Below are 20,698 nucleotides of genomic sequence, written 5' to 3' on the forward strand. Positions count from 1 at the left end.
CACTCTCAGAATTTTCCTCCAACACCACAGTTCAAAAGCAAAAATCAGGGATAGAAGTTTAAATTCAAATTTCTTGTTCCAATAATGATTGAATCACAGGACAAATGCCTTTCATTGCAGTTCTGTTCACTGCACACTGAAGCATCCTTGGTAATGAAATATGAGACTTTAAATGAACATGGACTGTTCATTAAAGTCTCATATTCTCAAAGCCTGACTTGTAGTGGCCCATAATACCTTAGGAATACAATGTAAAAGAGGGTCTGGCAAAACTTCGTCTTTAGAATAGTAAACTTTAGTACAGTAAATGTCATCAGCTGCCACTTCCAACATTGCTGTCACCTGATTATGGTCCTCATTGTGTGGAATGTCCATGAATGCACTCTCAGGAGTGTAGTACAGTGTAATTGCCAATTTACGTAAGAGGTCTCCATCCAAAAGACTGACATCTAAATTAATTCCTACTAAGAAAGAGTGGTTATCAGACAGAGGTCCCACAATTACCTGCAGATGCTCAGTTTCTCTGTGGAAATTGGAGGGTCAGAAATTCCAGTAGCAAAACGGGTAGCAATAGTGAGAGGAGCACTTGGAAATTCTTTTGGCACTAGGCATGACCTAACTTCAGCAAAGGATCGTTACCTTGTCGTGGTGCTGGAGCTTGAGCACCTCAATGATGCCATGAGCTAAACCGTGAAGGGCCACCCAAGACGGGAAGGTCATGACAGAGAGGTCAGACTAAATGCGATCCCTGGGGAAGGTAATGGCAACCCACCTCAGTATTCTTGCCGTGAAAACTAAATGGATCAGTACAACCAGAGATATGTCGGTATACCATCGGAAGATGAGACCCCCAGGTCGGAAGATGGTCAAAATGCTACTGGGGAGGAACAGAGGATGAGCTCAACTAGCCCCAGACGTGATGACGCAGCTAGCTCAAAGCCGAAAGGACGGCTAGCGGCCGACGGTGCTGGTGGTGAACGGCAAATCCGATGTTCTAAGGATCAACACACCATTGGAACCTGGAATGTAAGATCTATGAGCCAGGGCAAATTGGATGTGGTTATTGGTGAGATGTCAAGATTAAAGATAGACATTCTGGGCGTCAGTGAACTGAAATGGACTGGAATGGGCCACTTTACATCAAATGACCACCAGATCTACTACTGCGGACAAGAGGACCACAGAAGAAATGGAGTAGCCTTCATAATTAATAGTAAAGTGGCTAAAGCAGTGCTTGGATACAACCCAAAAAACGACAGAATGATCTCAATTCGAATTCAGGGCAAGCCATCTAACACCACAGTGATCCAAATATACGCCCCAACCACAAATGCTGAAGAAGCTGAAGTAGAGCAGTTCTATGAGGATCTGCAGCACCTACTGGACAACACGCCTAAAAGAGATGTTATTTTCATCACAGGAGACTGGAATGCTAAGGTGGGCAGTCAAATGACACCTCGAATTACAGGTAAGTATGGCCTGGGAGAACAAAACGAAGCAGGACACAGGCTGATAGAATTTTGCCAAGACAATTCACTATGCATAACAAACACTCTCTTCCAACAACCTAAGAGACGGCTTTATACATGGACTTCACCAGATGGACAACACCGAAATCAGATTGATTACATCCTTTGCAGCCAAAGGTGGTGGACATCTGTACAGTCGGTAAAAACAAGGCCTGGAGCTGACTGTAGTTCAGATCACGAACTTCTTATTGCACAATTTAGGATCAGACTAAAGAGATTAGGGAATACCCACAGATCAGCTAGATATGAGCTCACTAATATTCCTAAGGAATATGCAGTGGAGGTGAAGAATAGATTTAAGGGACTGGACTTAGTAGATAGGGTCCCGGAAGAACTCTGGACAGAAGTTGGCAGCATTGTTCAGGAGGCGGCAACAAAATACATCCCAAAGAAAGAGAAAACCAAGAAGGCAAAATGGCTGTCTGCTGAGACACTAGAAGTAGCCCAAGAAAGAAGGAAAGCAAAAGGCAACAGTGATAGGGGGAGATATGCCCAATTAAATGCAAAATTCCAGAGGTTAGCCAGAAGAGATAAGGAATTATTTTTAAACAAGCAATGCGCGGAAGTGGAAGAAGACAATAGAATAGGAAGGACAAGAGACCTCTTCCAGAAAATTAGAAACATTGGAGGTAAATTCCAGGCAAAAATGGGTATGATCAAAAACAAAGATGGCAAGGACCTAACAGAAGAAGAAGAGATCAAGAAAAGGTGGCAAGAATATACAGAAAACCTGTATAGGAAGGATAACAATATCGGGGATAGCTTTGACGGTGTGGTCGGTGAGCTAGAGCCAGACATCCTGAAGAGTGAGGTTGAGTGGGCCTTAAGAAGCATTGCTAATAACAAGGCAACAGGAGACGACGGCATCCCAGCTGAACTGTTCAAAATCTTGCAAGATGATGCTGTCAAGGTAATGCATGCTATATGCCAGCAAATTTGGAAAACACAAGAATGGCCATCAGACTGGAAAAAATCAACTTATATCCCCATACCAAAAAAGGGAAACACTAAAGAATGTTCAAACTATCGAACAGTGGCACTCATTTCACATGCCAGTAAGGTAATGCTCAAGATCCTGCAAGGTAGACTTCAGCAGTTCATGGAGCGAGAATTGCCAGATGTACAAGCTGGGTTTAGAAAAGGCAGAGGAACTAGAGACCAAATTGCCAATATCCGCTGGATAATGGAAAAAGCCAGGGAGTTTCAGAAAAACATCTATTTCTGTTTTATTGACTATTCTAAAGCCTTTGACTGTGTGGACCATAACAAATTGTGGCAAGTTCTTAGTGGTATGGGGATACCAAGTCATCTTGTATGCCTCCTGAAGAATCTGTATAACGACCAAGTAGCAACAGTAAGAACAGACCACGGAACAACAGACTGGTTTAAGATTGGGAAAGGAGTACGGCAGGGCTGTATACTCTCACCCTACCTATTCAACTTGTATGCAGAACACATCATGCGACAAGCTGGCCTTGAGGAATCCAAGGCTGGAGTTAAAATCTCTGGAAGAAACATTAACAATCTCAGATATGCAGATGATACCACTTCGATGGCTGAAAGTGAAGAGGAACTGAGGAGCCTTATGATGAAGGTGAAAGAAGAAAGTGCAAAAGCTGGCTTGCAGCTAAACCTCAAAAAAACCAAGATTATGGCAACCAGCTTGATTGATAACTGGCAAATAGAGGGAGAAAATGTAGAAGCAGTGAAAGACTTTGTATTCCTAGGTGCAAAGATTACTGCAGATGCTGACTGCAGTCAGGAAATCAGAAGACGCTTAATCCTTGGAAGAAGAGCAATGACAAATCTCGATAAAATAGTTAAGAGCAGAGACATCACACTGACAACAAAGGCCCGCATAGTTAAAGCAATGGTGTTCCCTGTAGTAACATATGGCTGCGAGAGCTGGACCATAAGGAAGGCTGAGCGAAGGAAGATCGATGCTTTTGAACTGTGGTGTTGGAGGAAAATTCTGAGAGTGCCTTGGACTGCAAGAAGATCCAACCAGTCCATCCTCCAGGAAATAAAGCCAGACTGCTCACTTGAGGGAATGATATTAAAGGCAAAACTGAAATACTTTGGCCACATAATGAGAAGACAGGACACCCTGGAGAAGATGCTGATGCTAGGGAGAGTGGAGGGCAAAAGGAAGAGGGGCCGACCAAGGGCAAGGTGGATGGATGATATTCTAGAGGTGACGGACTCGTCCCTGGGGAAGCTGGGGGTGTTGACGACCGACAGGAAGCTCTGGCGTGGGCTGGTCCATGAAGTCACGAAGAGTCGGAAGCGACTAAACGAATAAACAACAACATGACCTAACAGCTCCGGTATCAACTAAAAAGGAGACTGGTTTTCCATTTATCTAAAACAATATGTGATTGGGGTCACTGTTCCATTAGGACCTTTTGTTGTGCTACAGTCCTGAGGCAGCCCTATGCTTGTAACTGTGCCAGTGTAGGAAGGATATAAGAGACAGGAATAGCAGTCTGCTGAGCCAGAGAAGGGTATAGGCCGACTGGAGATGAGCCCGCAGCTAAGTAATCCGGGCATTGGGACTTTCAATGTCCGGTTCACCCACAGTAAAAACAAGCTCCTGAGTTCTAGGACAACATCTCCTGCCTTGATTCCTATTCCATGAGTTTGGGCATTGCTTATCTTGATCTATTCAGGCTGCCAAAATTCTTGTATCCTTCTTTCCCTCCTTTGTATGCCCAGCCTGATACAATTGCATGAAATAGTGGGCTGCAGCTAACAACTCCTTCGTTTTGTTCTGTTGCCAGCCCTCTACAGATAGCTTCTGATTTTTACTCCTAGCAAAAATCCATCCACAAAAGTACTTGTTAAAACCATGGGAGTTCTAGTTTCTGGACTATCATTGACTGAGGATTTGGTAAAGGTTTGAATGAGGCTCTCATAGTAATCTGGGTGCTTGTCCTACCTTTAAAGGTATGCAGAGATTTTACACCAATCTGGTTTAACTGGGTACAAAGTCTTAACAGCTGCCAATAAATTAGCTTTAGCTTGTAATAAATCAGTTTCAGTGACAGGGCTTTGTGCTGGTCTGGCTGTCCACAGTATTCTCAGGAGTCTTCTCCAACACCAAAGTTCAAAAGCATCAATCATCTTCCTATCCTGCTTTTTTAAAGTCCAACTTTCACTTCCATAGAGGGTCACAGGGAATACCACTGCTTGCACAATTCTGATCTTTGTATGTATAGACAAAACATTTGAATATATTTTCCAAGGCTTTCATGGCTGCTCTGTCAAGTGCTTTTTTGTGGTCTGTTTCTTGACTGCTTGTTCCTTTATTGTTGATGGTTGATCCTAAAAGGCAGAAGCCACCTACCACTTCAGTATCTTCATTGTCAGTTCTAAGGCTGGTTGTTGTACCTGTTGTCATTAGTTTGGACTTCTTTATATTTAATTTTAGTCCCATTTCTTCACTGTGGTCTTTTTGATCTTTATTATCAGAGCTTCTCTTAAACTATTCACTGTAATCATCTCTATATTATAAAACAGAAATGTATAATCTGAGGCCCAAGAGCCACTTACAGGTCCCAAAAATATTGACCTCCAAGGTATAACAATTTATACCTTTTAGTATGATAAAAAAGGAAAATTTGTAAAATACATGAGTGGAGAATAATCATATAATAGAAATATAAATAAAATTAATTTTTAATTTAATTAATTTTTGTCTAAGCCCTGTAATTCACAGGCCACTTCTGCCATTCAAAGGCCAAGTGTTAAAATGTGCACATCTTGTGTAAATGTTTAAATAAATATTAGGCTACATCTAATGTTACATGAGTAGACTTCCATTCAGCAGTGCCTTTTGTGGGGTGCAATATTGTGGGGAAAGCTATTGTTTCCATGATGAAAGTTGTTCCACCGCTGGATGCACATCATTGGATACAATTATTAACTGCAGAAAAATGAAAGATGCTCATGGGCATCCTAGAATAGAGATTCATAATTGGTTGACTTTTAATAGTATTCCAGTTCTTTGCACATTTTTTTCCATGGATAAATCCCACTGAATTGCCTTAGGAACACAAACTTGGGAAATAATTTCCTGAATTTTGCTCAGACTGAAAGACAAGGTAAGCTACTGTATTGCAGCAATTATACCATATTTATTTTGAATTATCTAGTTCTGAATGGAATGTCAGCTTGGTAAGTAAGCTGTCTGTAAGTTTCATTACTATATTTTATATCAAACAGTCTGATATTAAATTGTACAGGATTATTTCACATGTATGAAGACATAGCTAGTCACTTGATAATCTATCCTAGCCAACCAAGGACTTTGAAACAACTTAAACTTAAATAAATGAGACACCTTTAAAATAGAAGTGCCTTTCTGCACTCAGAAGAAATTAATTAACACTCCAAAAGGAATGTAACAAAGGAAAACCTATGGAAATGGCAATACAGTCTCTCTTTGTATGCATACATAAATGGATCAAGGTAAACATAACAATAACAACAACAAAATCACCATCAACCCACCAGCTCCCTCACCACACAATAGACACAGAAGCATAACTTCACAGGTATGCATTCAGTTTTTGCTAACCAAAATACATAAGAAGTACTTTGAATAACAGCAAATATTTTTTCCATAATTTTTAAACAATTGATCTTAAAGATCTGAAAATCATGGTGAAATAATAAAGAGACATCCCTTAATAGGCAGTTCAAATCATGAGACTCTGTAGTTCAGGAATACACCTTCCAGGGTCATGTCACTTAGCACAGATTGCTAACAGATAACCAACTGATCAACAGTCCAGATGACAAAAGCCAAGGGTTGATTTAGATTGCTATGGGATATTAATGAAATACATAAATACGTCCGTATTTTGCTGTTTCTCAGATTAACTTCATTTTTCTTATTGTCTCACTTTTTTAATATTTGTGAAATAATAGTCAATACAGGCTAAATATTAACAATGTTTAATTTTATATTTCTTAGTTCAGTATCTACCAGCATCAATGCATTAGCCACTGTAACTTTAGAAGATTTTATTAAGCCTTATTTCACACTGTCTGAAGAAAAGTTATCATATGTTTCCATGGGAATGAGTAAGTTTACCTTTGGTATTTTCTCTGCTTTGAAAATTAATTCTAATTTTTACTCGCCTTTTAATCCAGGTATGCACAACTTTTTGAGATGAAGGCTCATATTCCCATCTCAGCTCTAAAAACCCTATACTTACCCAAGCAGTCATATATTTGCCTCCAAATTACAATTTTGGGCTTTCAGGGAATGGGAACAGGTGTCTCCTGCCAGGCTACTCTTTTATTTGTTTGGTTTTTTTTTAATTGTGTGGCAGCAGTTGCTGCCAATTTTCAGTGGCATAATATCGGGGGCCTTCCTTGGTGTGTTTGTGGTGCCTTGTTTATGACAATGCTTGGACTAAAACAAGTTTGAATTAGCAGATTGCCATTTGGAATTGAAGTTTGAGGATCCCTTACAGAATTGAGAAGAGGGGATTTTTTTCCCCATTGTACTATGATAGGCAGCCTTGTTGATTCCAGCACTTATCAGCATGAGGTTGATTATTAAGGCTTTATTTTTAAAAACAGATATAGCCACAAATAAGTATGTGGGCAATGAAGAGTAAAGGCTTGTTTAATACAATACCTGGGAGGGTGACCCATTCATAGTTAATTTTTAAAGGTGTTAGTTAAAAATAGCAAATATCAGAGATAGATTTTAAATCTTGGGCCATTTCTGCACATGCATCTCCAAGTAATATCTATCCTGTAACCCCTTAAATGGCTAACTGTAAGAGCTTAAAAAATCTAATTCTGTAGGGCTGATCAATATGTTTCATATGGACCACTGGGCAGATCTTTATATGTCTAACAATTAGTAGCTTGATTTTTTTCCTTTGCCAAGGGAAGAACATGGCTTTTTATTGGTTCTCCTGAAAGCAATTCCTAATGGTGGGATCCTCTGCCTAATAGTATCAACGGTTTGCATAAATCATATAGACTTCATATAACTTTATCCATACAGGTCTATTATTTGGTATAGCATGTCTTTCCATGGCTGTATTAGCATCGACTATGGGTGCTTTATTACAGGTAAGACCTTAATGGCTTCTTACATTAATCTAAAATAAGTTTACATCTAACATATATTTCCAAAAAATAACATTACTGTTAATAGTTTAGAGTTCTGTTGGTAGTGCAGAAGCGGAGTGTTAACTATTGCTTCCATTTTCTCAATGCAGATCTTTGTGTGATTTCGTTTCTTAGTTTCTTCAGTTAATTACTAATCTACATTTCATGCTTTCTACCTATGAATGATACATTTACAGAAGAGCCTTTGATGAAGAAATTCATCAAAAGCTTTTTCAAAGTACATCTCTCTTATCAACATGCTTACTGATACTCCTGAAGAACTCTGAAAAGTTCCCCCATGTGTCATGAGTAAGGATGGCGAGCAGGGGGCTCCCATCCAGACTGTCAAGCGCATGTGTAGCACTGACCAATTCCTCAGTGCTACGCATGCGCTTTACAGTCTGGATGGGAGCCCCCTGCTCGCCATCCTTACTCATGACACCATGATTGGTTTTCCTGATTTCGGTAGATCTGTCTTTAGCTATTTTAGTCTGGATCCAACCCAATGGCTTCAGTTTGTTGGATAAGGCTACCTTCTGGATCCCACTGCAAGTAGAAGAAATGAATGGTTGTTTTCTAGATTTACAAAAAGTATGTAATTTTCTTTTGCTCCTTTCAGGCGGCACTCAGTGTTTTTGGATTAATTGGAGGACCTTTGTTAGGAATATATTCTTTGGGCATCCTGTTTCCTTTTGCAAATTCTAAAGTAAGTGCTAGTTACATATCCTGTTGTTATTAAATGGAAGAGTATGTGGAACTATTGTCTAACAGTTTTCTATTTTAAATTTTATTTTCTATATTAAAGAGTATATTACTTATGTCTTCATTCCTAATAGCTTTATGGAAATACATATATTTTGAAAAAAAAATTGAAGTCAGGAATGAAGATAGTCAGGATCATCTATTCCCAATCCTCTCTTCTTCCTGCATGCAACATTTCTCTGCTTCTTACTCTTTTTTGAACCCAATCATAGTATCGCACTTCAGCAGAACCAGCAAAGTATTTTTACCTTAAGGCCCAATGTATATCAGGGAAGCAAAAAAAAAAAAAGTGTGAGACCATACACTTGAATTTACAGACTACAGAACAATACTGTATGTCCAAACCACCTCAGAATATAAAAGGCTAAGTAATAATTTTCTGCTTAATCTGAAAAATGTTTTTTTGCTAGATGCAAAAACTTCTATAAGCAAGGCATAGCTGGTGAAAATCAGGTTGAGGATTTTTTTCCCCCCTTTCTGCAGGGCCAGAGATTGCCAAGAGTGAATAATTAGAAGTCCTCTAGCACAATTTTTTTGAAGTGGTAGACCAACCCAAGTATGGGATACTCATATATAACATTTCAAAAAATGTGTATTACTTCCCTCACACTTCCTTGGCTTACAATATCTTGCTGTTGAAGCTTCCTGGAAAAAATGCTTTTGCCAGTAGAGTGACAAATTTAAGCACACTATTTTTTTACTAGCAATGCTTTCATTCAATATTAATGTAGAGTCACTTCTACCATAAAGATACTTGAATGCAGCAAAATGAAGTCTCATGTGTTTATGAATTTATTTATTCACGAGGAATAAATTGACTGGATAAAAGCCAATAAAATAGCAATTCTGGTTAAATAAACATATTGCTTTATTAGATCAAGCCTATTCACTCTGCAGTTAAAAGCAGGCTTCTGGTACAAAGTTCCACGTATTCCCAGGCATGCACATAGATCTTCTGCCTTTACAGGTTTCTTCTTTGTTGTGTATCAGTGTACATGTGGGTCTGCTTCCTCCATTGTAACAAAAGAGACCCTGTAATTGCAGGAGACAGCTGGACTGACGGCAAAAGCCATCCATTAGTAGGCAGCATTAGCTTCGAGTTATAAAATTAGAGTTTGCTTGTTTATTTATTTATTTAATTTTTAGCCCGCCTTTATTATTTTTATAAATAACTCAAGGTGGCAAACATACCTAATACTCCTTTCTCCTCCTCTTTTCCCCACAACAGCAACCCTGTGAGGTGAGTTGAGCTGAGAGAGAGTGACTGTTAGACTGTTAGTTAGAGGTATTTCATCTGTTAATGTTATACTTAAATTGTATATATTTTCTGCTTCTCAGGGTGCATTCTCAGGTTTTATTTGTGGATTTTGTTTAATAATGTGGATTGGAATTGGCGCTCAGAAATACCCACCGGGACCTCACAGGACAACGCCATTACCTCTTTCAACTGCAGGCTGTCAAAGATCCAATGCCAGTGCATTTGTACCATTAACTGTTACTAGTCCTTCGCCAGCTCCTCCAAGGTATGCTCAAGAAATCAGCCCTATATTAAGTATCTTTGGATATTTCATACCCATATGTAGTATTAGTTTTGGTACTATTTATTTATTTTTATACACACACACACACACAAACACACACTTACACATACAGTGTGTGCATACACACACACACATGTGTGTGTCTATTTGTTAGATTTATATTCTGCCTTTCATTCTGAAGCACAAAAAGCAGCATACATACCGTTCCCTCCTCTTATTTTTCACAAAACAACCAAAATACCCTTGGGCCAAGAGACAAAAATCCAAAATCCCAAGTGAGTTTCTGTGGCTAGAGGGTAGCCTAGAACCTGAGTCTTCCTAGTGCCAGTCTAGCACTTTAACCACCATACCACACTGGCTCTCTATGGAAGTGCCAACTTTCTGGGAGGCAGGTCAATATGGCAACAGAGTAACAGCTCTTTTAGCAAGCTCCTTTTTAAAAAAAGATATTTTTATTGCTAGAATAATGAAATACAAATGAAAGTCTACATTAGATAGTAATAGTTGAGTAGCACAAAAACCTACTAAGCACAAATAAAAACTATGGAAAACTTTCCAGTAACACATTCTCCCCTTCCCTTCTGTTTGTTTCCCAGCTGTTCACCAGAATCTAGATATTTATACTTTACACTGAACATTAAAGATTATTGCTAGTATCTGTGTAAGTTGTTTCATCTATTCTTTTTATTGGTGTTATAATTTATTCCATATTCCGTATGTCTAAATGTCTAACCATATTCCAAATGTCTAAATTTGCCCTGCTGTGTAATGTGTAGTATATAAGGTAGCCATTCTTATTTAAATAGACTTCTGTTGTGGATATATACAGTCAATTTTGCCATTGCTGCATATTCTCCAATTTCTTATGATAACAACAAGGCTCCTCTTTTCCAATATTGTGCCAGATTTGTTCTTGCAGCTGGCAAAGAACAAATGCCAAACAATATTTTAGTAAATTGTGATATTTTAGTAAATTGTGATATTTTTCATTTATGTTTTCTGGATTATACCTAATTAAACTATCTGTGATTTTAGTTCCAATTTTATTTTTAGGATTTTCTGAATATTTTGATCTATTTCTTTCCAGTATATGTCCACCACATATGATAAAATGTTCCTTCTTTGTTATGACATTTCCAGCATTGATTATCTTATGATTTATATATCTTCCTTGGTAATTATTGACAGAGATGTATGCCATCTGTAAAACATTTTGTACCAATTTTCCCTTAAATTATAACTTGGAGTAAGTTTTACTGATTTTTTCCCCCATACCTCTTCCTATTGTTGTATTGTGATTATTTCTTTGAAGTTTTGTATCGCCTTTATCATATAATTTTTTTTGTTCAATCTCCATATCATATTTCACTAGCAATTTATGTGAATATCCTATAGGTGATTCAAATTCTGTAATGTTTCTCAAAATCCTTCCTTCCTTCCTTCCTTCCTTCCTTCCTTCCTTCCATCCATCCATCCATCCATCCATCCATCACTTTTTATTCTTCCAATAATTTGTAGATATATCAAATATAAAACCATGCTTAGTTTTATAATCCAGGCATTAGTCACCCAGTGAGGGACAAACTGCTGATTTTAGAATGGATGCCTACTTATCTCTTTAATATGGAAGAACACAAAAAGGCCCTTGATTTAAGTAGGGTGTCTCCACCATTTGCCTGTGCTATAAATTAGCAGTGAGTCTTCTCATATGATGCTTGAGATTGAAAGTTATGTATTAGGAGCTAGAATCAAGAAATGGCAACGTGTAGCCAATCTAGATTCAAAGCCAGAAGATCTAGCAAAAGGAGGGGGTGAAATCAGAAAGTGAAAAAGAAACAAACTGAGGATAAATATATTGGAGTCCAGACACCAAGGTAAAGAGTACAGCAACATTAAAACAGTGGTCCAAAATTTTAAGAGCAGAACATCAAAATACCATGATAGGAATCAGGTTTATGACATTTTTAGCATTGAATTCATATTGACCAGAAGAACTTATAATTGGATTTTGCAGCCACTTCTCAATTTCTGCTGATTTCAGATTAGCTAGTGTTTCCTAGAAGTTCACTTATATTTCACAATATATTGAATGTAGAGGCCACTGTGTGTCTTTTCAACAAGCAGCTTCTTACATTTGCAAGGTCCCTGGAGAGGTCCGGAATCTTCTTGCAGGTCATTTTTAGGCTGGACAAAGTGGAAATGTTTTTATTATCAACTGTTCCTTGATAAGACAGTGATATTTCATAAGCTACTGCCACCACCTCTGCAGAGAAGTCATCAAACTGACATCTCCCTATGTAGGTGTAGTTTCATTCCACTAAAACAGTATCTTCATCAACAGCCTGCCTTTGAGAAAAATCTTCTAGAATTATACCATGGTATAACATGATTGCAACTTCACCCAGGATTGCAATCTGGATCTTTGGATTGAGCAGAGGTTGGTTTTGGCAAAGAGTTCTTTCAATTAATGACCTAGTATGTCCTAATATTTTCCAGGTAATTAGCTTATCACTCAACCAGATAAGTGAATTGAGGGAAAAGCTTTTTTACTTTTTCTTTTTTTAAAACCAGTAATTCTTCAAGTTTTCATTGTGAATTCACCCAAATCTCTGGAAGCTGTAGTGTCCCTTTTGCTTTTGGGTGACTGCTGCATTGGTCATACAGTATAAACTGAGTGTGAGGTTTGAGCCTGCTTCTGACTCTGAAAATGAAACTTATCCAGAGTCAGAAGGGGAAAACGAAACTTATCAGGAAGGACTTGGAGAATTAAAATCCAGAGGTGACTCAGCAGAGCGGGAGAAATCAGAGACACTGATTGGTTAAACTTCGGAGGGAGAATTAAATCCTCCAGTTAGCATTCGAGAAAGACAAGCACAGAAGCATGTGAATCAAAAGGCAGCCTGATTGGTTGCAGGTGAGAGAAGGCATGGAAAGGATTGTTTAAAAAGGCACATGCACCAAGAGCAAGCTGCCGGAGACAACTGATCCTTCGAGCTCACAGCACCTGCGGAAGAGTCCTTGCACCAGTCGGAAGCCTTGCCTGTAGCCAGCGTGGAACCAGAGCCAGTGCCTTCTGCCGTTGCGGACCTGCTTCCTGCACCAGCCGCTCCAGTCAAGTCTCTTCTTGCCGTTCCTGCTGAGCACAGCCTCGCCTGCAGTTCCAAGCCTTGCCTCGTCACTCCAGCACAATTCAGTCTTGCCTCCAGTCCCAAGCCTCGTCAAGATGCTCCAGTCCAGATCCGAGCCTTGCAAAGATGTTCCAGCCCAGTCCAGCCTTGTCTAGCCCCCGTGTTCCAGCCTGGTCCAACCTGCATGCCCGTTCGCAGATGTGTGTGTCAAGCCTCCCCTTTGCCACGCACTCTAGCTCCTTCAAGTCTTGCAGCTTCAATCAGAGAATTGGCCGAGTTCTGCCTCGCTGTCTTGCCATAGTCTGAACGTGCAGTATTGCCTGAGTGTCCTTTGCAACCTGGGTGGACTTGATTGATTTGCATTGCCTAAACTATTACAAGGACTTTTGCTATTGTAAATAGTTATTTCAATAAAGAATTTTGTTAGTAACTCTGCCTGGCCATCTCATAGTCTGAACAGGACACTGAGAGAGTAGGAGCGATTTTCTCTAAATTTACCCTATTAAAAAAAAGGAGGGGAGTTCTATCAAAAAGCTTTGCTTTGGATAGTTCACTTAAATGAATACACAGATGATCATTTGAAAACCACAATTTCAGGTAAATAGTTTTTTCTAAAAAATAACCTGTTTCGTTTCCATGTCTTGCCCTCTGTATCCCAACAGGTTGAATCATAAGTTAGATAGGGCATCACAAAGAATATATTTGGAACTAGGTATTACTCAACGCTTACACAATAAAACAAAGGTAGCTTTAAGGAAGTGTAGTTTACTCCCATTCAGTTACTTAGAAACGTAAGTTTTGTGAAAAAGTGGGTCCTTCATATGAATAGTATCTACCCATTACTTAATTATTAATTAATTACCTACCCATTCATTAATATGTTATTCCATAATGTACATTGTAACCTAAAGCATTGTAACCTAAAGCAGTTTAAATCTGTAGTTTGTTTTAAGTGGTCTGTAATTATCAGAATGGAAAAGGAAATACTAAACATTTTTTTCTTTCAGATCATATCTTCAAGAGTACTGGTATTCAGTGTCATATCTATATTTCAGTACATTAGGTGCTTTGATTACATTTACTGTGGGAACAATTATCAGTTTATTAACAGGTAGTTCTATCTAATTTTTCTTTGTGGAAATGTCCAGTTTATTAAAAATTATCTTGCAATCTTTACTGATGTTTGTATTATGTCAGTAATATTGCAACACACATATAATGTATAAGAATGTAGTATAAAAGGCTGTTTATCAGTGTTTTTCTTGAAAAAGATGCAAATTAGTGATTGTTGCTTACTTGATTTATAAATCAACTTTAAGTAGAACTATGTACTTAAGATGGCTAACAATGGTTAAAATACAAAAGTTAAAAAGTTAAAACTAAATTTGTTAAAGAATTAAAATCCTGATTAAACTTCTTTACTTTTCTTCCATGTTCATTTCCCCAAAGGTTCACTTCTGACATTAGCACATAATGGTCTGTCACACATTTAGAATTACACATCACCCTTTTATCATTCACGAATTTTCTCAATCTTTCATCATAAATAATAAAATAATAAATAATAAAATCAAGCATGTTTTTAGATTTCTTCCTTTGCCATGAATAAGTATGACTTATGCCTAAACTATGTATTTGTAACAAATGTTTCTTTTTTTTAAGCAGATATTCACCAATCACCATTCTCATTCATTCTTGGGTCTTTGAAAAAACTAATCATTTTTTCTATATTCTCTTCTTGTTCCCACCTATCTGTTAATGTCATCTAACGAAATAACTTTTCTTCCTGGATTGCATTCATTCAGAACTTTATAAAAATTTTCCCCAAATCCATCCCTGATTCTTTTATTATCACCATTCACCAGAGCACAACATATAGCTATCACCAATCTATTAATTTCTGTTTTCATATGCATCCAAATTACAAATTCCTATTTTCTGACATACATTTAGGCGTTTCATTTGTAATTAAGCATATACCTTCAATTCTATGCATGTATTCATCAACTACTTTCTCACAGATATCAACCTCTGTTGCTCATAAGGTAGAGGGTAGGGAACGGCCTTGAAAGACTGAAGGAAGAACCACTCCCAGGCCAAGGTCAGATAAGTGGGGCTTGAGCCCAAGCCAAGAAATAACCTGAGAAAATGTCTCAGACAAGCGCCTTCCTAATTCACACGAAAATAAAAGGGAGGGGGGAAGCACATTCAGACCTTGCAAGATTGTGTTACTATAGCTGTTACAATAAAAGTAGCATAGAGTTACATGGGGATGGTTGTTATAGACCACTCCTCCCACACTTGGACTGTTTTAGATGTTTCATTGCTTGGATTTTTTATTCTTTATTTCTATTTATAGTATTTTTACTGTATTTTATTTTTTGTATTATTGTGATGGCTTTAATTGCTTGTTGTAAACTTCCCAGAGGCCTCCGATGGGAGGAGATGGGTGGGGATAAATTAGATAGATAGATAGATAGATAGATAGATAGATAGATAAAAATAGATAATTATTTTGGGGAGAAAACATTCTTGTCAAATACAGCAAATACAATATATTAGGCCTACTGATACTCAATAGAGTGTTTGGCAACTGGCAAACTGATGCCAGGTGTAAAGTGCCTATTCATTTTGTATGGCATTGCTTTGCAAAAAAATTTCCAAGTTTCATTTTTGCTTTAGAATTTCATCTTTGGAATGTTTAAAATGCTCATGAAGCTGATCATATCGGTGCCTAAACTGCAGAGTGTTAGTTCATATTGTCAAATTTTCTTCTAGGAGGTTCAAAGAAGGAGGTAGACCACAGACTTCTGTTTAGAAAAAAAGACTTTACGGTGAACATTCTGTACTGGAAAGCCAAATCTGTAAGTATAATTTTAAGAATGCTATTGATGTACCCTTTTCTGGTTAGTAGGTGCTTAGATAGGATATTTATAGCTTTAGATTTAAATACTTCATATTAGATGCCCTGTGCAAATTTGAGCTTACGGAGCAGTTCAGTACCCTTGTCCCAAGTATTAATTACCATTGACTGGGTAATACAGTCTACTAAATACCGTCTAGAGTGCTAGATTCAAGATAAGGTTTACCTAAACTACATCGTTCTTCTGCACTTCTTGATCAGATCACAGATCTAAATAACCTTTTTTTAAATTAGATCACAATGAATTAGAGCAAAAAGATTTTGTGTATTCTCCAACCCCACATTTCAGTGGAATTTAAGAATGTGTATTAATAGAGCTGTGCAGTGCTTCAGATTTGATTTTAAAAAAATGCTTTGAAGAATGAAAGAGTGGGAATGTAGCAACTGTTGGCAGTTCTTTAAAGCAGATGCCACATTTTGTTTCCTGGGATCACAGAGAACCTGCAGAAGTCAGCCTCTGCTCAAAAATAGAGATCGGAGAGTCTCTAGTGGCCTTCAGGGGTGCTGCTCCACAAGTGACTGGTTGTGAGACCCTGTTCTTCAAGTTGGGTGCCTAAGAACAGTTGGGAGTGTTGCTGCTGTACCAGCCTCCCTGCTGCATGGCAACCTCCCTGCCTGACCTGCTGGAGGCCATCTTGGGGCTGGCGGTGGAGTACCCCAGGCTTATGGTTCTCGGGGACTTCAATCTGCCATCCCTGGGGCCTGCCTCAGAGGCAGCTCAGGAGTTCATGGCAACCATGGCGGCAATGGGCCTGTCCCAGATTATTCAGGACCCGACTTGAGACAGTGGCCTCACCCCAGACTTGGTTTTCTTGTCAGAGCAGTGGCAATGTGATCTGAGGGGAGAGTTAGATCTGTCCCCATTGTCATGGTCAGATCACACCCTGGTAGCCTTGAGATTCTCTGGTGCTGCCCCACTCCACAGGGAGGCAGGACCCATTCGATTGGTCCACCCCCAGCGACTGATGGACCTGGTAGGGTTTCAGAGGGAGCTGGGGGTTATACCCAAGGATCTACTGCATGGTCCAGCAGAGGTCCTAGCTGCAGCCTGGAATAGGGAGGCGGCAGCGGCCTTGGACAGGATCGTGCCTGTGCAACCTCTCATGCCTCATCTGACCTGGCACTCCCCATGGTTTACAGAGGAGCTGAGGGTTTTGAAGAGGATTAAGAGACGTCTAGAGTGCCACTGGAAGAAGACAAGGACTGAATCTGACCGAACACAAGCTAGAGCTGTTATTAAGGCCTACCTTGTGGCAGTAAGAGTGGCAAAATGTCAATATTGCTCCACTCTTATTGCATCCACAGAATGCCGCCCGATGGCTCTGTTTCGGATTACCTGATCCCTCTTGGGTAAGGGGGATTCGGTGATCCACCTACAGGGTTGTGTGGAGGAGTTTTCTGAGCATCTGCAGGATAAAATCGCTCAGATTCGTTCTAAGTTGGACTCTAAGCATGAGGCACAGTCTGGGGAGATGCCGAGGGGATGTACTTACCCTGTTATCTGGGAAAGGTTTGATCCTGTTGGGCCTGAGGAAGTGGACAGGATCCTCCAGACTGCAAATGCAACCACATGCCATCTTGACCCTTGACCCTCCTGGCTGGAAAAATCGGCCCGGGAGGTGACTTGTGGTTGGGTCCAGGTGATGGTTAATACATCCTTGAGGAAAGGGGAGTTTCTGGCTGCCTTCAAGGAGGCGCTGGTACGCCCCCTCCTCAAGAAGCCATCCCTGGACCCTCCTATACTGGGCAATTTTCGCCCTGTCTCTCACCTTCCCTTTTTGGGAAAGGTGGTTGAGAAAGTGGTTGCGTTGAAGTTCCAGAGGATTCTGGAGGAAACGGATTATCGGACCCCTTTCAGTCAAGTTTCAGGCCAGGATATGGGACAGAGACTGCATTGGTCACACTTGTGGATGATCTCTGGCGAGAGCGGGATGCGGGAAGTGCATCCATCCTGGCTCTTCTTGACCTCTCAGCAGCTTTTGATACCATCGACCATGGTATCCTTTTGGGTCGGCTCAGGGAGTTGGGGGTGGGTGGCGTAGTCTTATGCTGGTTCACCTTCTTCCTCCAGGGCCGGTCCCAATTGGTGGTGATAGGAGAGGAGAGATCTGCCCCTCGACCCCTCCATTGCAGAGTGCCACAGGTTTGGTTCTCTCTCCTCTCCTATACAACATCTACATGAAACCGCTGGGTGAGATCATCCGTCACTGCGGATGAGGTATCATCAATATGCTGATGATACTCAGCTATATATCTCCACCCCGGGTGAGGTAAGTGATGCGGTAGCTGCCCTCTCTCAGTGCCTGGGGGCTATGGGGGTCTGGATGGGGAACAACAGGCTTCAACTGAACCCTGGTAAGATGGAGTGGCTGTGGGTTATGGCTTCTCTGTATCCGGGAAGTTATCAACTTTAGTTCTGGATGGGGTTGTGCTGCCCCATTCAGACCCGGTGTGTAACTTGGGGGTCCTCCTGGAGTCATGACTCCTGCTTAAAGAGCAGGTGGCAGTCATGGCCAGAAGGGCCTTTGAGCAACTTCTTGTTGTGTGCCAGTTATGCCCTTTCCTGAATTGAGAGGCCCTCTGAACAGTCACTCAAGCCCTGGTCATCTCCCATATAGACTATTGCAATGCACTCTACATGGGGCTACCCTTGAAGAGTATCCAGAAGCTTCAACTGGTCCAGAATGCAGCCACGCGAGCAGTTATTGGTGCTCCAAGATCAGCACATGTGACACCACTGTTACGCGAGCTGCACTGGATACTAGTTTGCTTCCGGGTCCAATTCAAGGTGTTGGTTATCACCTTTGAAGCCCTACATGGCATGGGGCCTGGTTTATTATTTATTATTCAAATTTAATTACCACCCATCTCCCCCAAAAGAGGGACTCTGGGCAGTTTACAATAAAATCCAACTATAATACTAAACATTAAAATCTCATAAAACCAAACACATAACAATTATTATAAAATGCAATAAATACATATAAAATCCAAGAGGGACCGCTTCATCCGCCTAACATCGATTCGCCCCACCTGGTTATGCAGAGAGGGCATGCTACGAACCCCGCCAGTAAAGGAATTCCACCTGGCGGGGTCCAGGAGGCGGGCCTTCTCTGCAATGGCACCCACCCTCTGGAATATTCTGCCCCTGGAGGTGAGACAGGCCCATTTGCTCCTGGACTTCCAGAAGAACCTAAAAACCTAGTTCTGCCACCTCGCTTGGGGTGGGAGGGCCACCAGTTCATCTTGGGGGTGGCTAGTATCCTAGATCTCTCCCCAACAAACAAGATCTGCGCTGCTTGGATTTTATATTTTATATCTATTTTATTTTTATAGATCTATTTATATTGTAATTTATATGTTTTAATTGTGATTTTATTGTAAACCACCCGGAGTCCCCTTTTCGGGAGAGATGGGCAGTGATCGAAATTTGAAATATAAATTAAAAAAACAAAAAACAAAGTGCCTGTTTTAAAAAGTTGCAGAAAGGTGCTACATTTCTGCTTTACACGCTTTGAGGCATCTGGAATCAAATATGTTGTAGTGCAACATATCCCTTTTTAACGATACCCTGGGATTTTGAAGGCTGCAACCTTATTGGACTTCTATAAGTCCTTGAAGAATTGGCTTTTCCCCTGAAAAAGGGGACCTCATTGTAATGATGGAAATTGAACAACTGGGTTGCCCTCAGTTATTTTGCATCTGTTTTCTCCTATTTTTTCCCTGTTGATTTTGATTTTGGTTTTAATCCTGTATTAGCTGCTCAGAGTCTCAGTTTGTGAGCTGGGTGGCCATATAAATCAAATTGATAAAGAAGAGTGTGGCCTTGATAAAGGAACTACGAATATTAAGTACTGGATATGTTGTTTTTAATTTGTATTACAATTCAGGCAATGGAGCAGGTTCAACCTGATTCAGAGGATGAAACAGAAAAGAAGAGCATTTCTAGAGAAGAACTGTAAATGAAAAACATGGAATGCAGTAATGTAAAGCATATGGCAACCTTTGGTTTTTACTCAGTGATATTTGAAGTAGAAAATCTGTTTTATTTTTCAGTAAATTATTGTTGAAATCATTTGATAACCAAAAGTACAAGCATGCTTTTATGGTAAAGTAAATTCTATAGAAATGCAAAAACATTTAGTTTAAAGAGTTAAAAGTTTAATATAGAACACTCCATTATTTGTTAAAGAACCCTATTAATACTTCATTAACCTCCATTATTTATTGAAGAACCTTAAATAAATTGTTTGGTTTGTGCTTCCATGTAAAAGACTCTGATAATGCTTTACAAATGATAAATTATCTAAATTTTGAAGATAACAAAATTTTATAGAGAATATTCTTAACTAACAAAATATTCACAATACAGATAGCAAAAAGAATTTGTCCTTGTGCAAATGGGTGCTTTGTGTGGTTTTTCTTTTTCATCTCTTTTCCAAATAAACTTTGTAATTTACAATGCGTAAAAACATCCTACTAACTATTATATGGCAGAACCATGTGACAGAGTTTTTATCTATTTTTAATGAAAAGCGGTTGAGGGAGATTGCAGATGTGATTGGAAGATTAGTATGTTGAAATTACAATCTACTATTCTGCCCATATGCACAAAAAAATTTTTTTAGATCAGAGCCTTCTTAGCTGAAAATTCATGAATTATGCATTTCCCTCAACTAT

At 39.5% G+C, this 20,698-nt stretch overlaps 1 protein-coding gene across 1 annotated transcript in view; it reads left to right on the plus strand.

The window, feature by feature from the left end:
• LOC134501484 (sodium-coupled monocarboxylate transporter 1-like) overlaps nucleotides 1-19,980 on the plus strand; it is a 45,339-nt gene extending 25,359 nt beyond the window's left edge. The window contains exons 9-15 of the mRNA XM_063309327.1: nucleotides 6,508-6,617; nucleotides 7,558-7,625; nucleotides 8,284-8,370; nucleotides 9,765-9,949; nucleotides 14,103-14,206; nucleotides 15,874-15,959; nucleotides 19,909-19,980. Of these exons, the coding sequence (XP_063165397.1) occupies nucleotides 6,508-6,617; nucleotides 7,558-7,625; nucleotides 8,284-8,370; nucleotides 9,765-9,949; nucleotides 14,103-14,206; nucleotides 15,874-15,959; nucleotides 19,909-19,980 (712 nt within the window). The remainder of the gene's footprint in view (nucleotides 1-6,507; nucleotides 6,618-7,557; nucleotides 7,626-8,283; nucleotides 8,371-9,764; nucleotides 9,950-14,102; nucleotides 14,207-15,873; nucleotides 15,960-19,908) is intronic.
• Nucleotides 19,981-20,698: the final 718 nt, after the last annotated feature.

The sequence above is a fragment of the Candoia aspera genome, chromosome 7 (assembly GCF_035149785.1).
Source record: "Candoia aspera isolate rCanAsp1 chromosome 7, rCanAsp1.hap2, whole genome shotgun sequence".
Classification (NCBI taxonomy): domain Eukaryota; kingdom Metazoa; phylum Chordata; class Lepidosauria; order Squamata; family Boidae; genus Candoia; species Candoia aspera.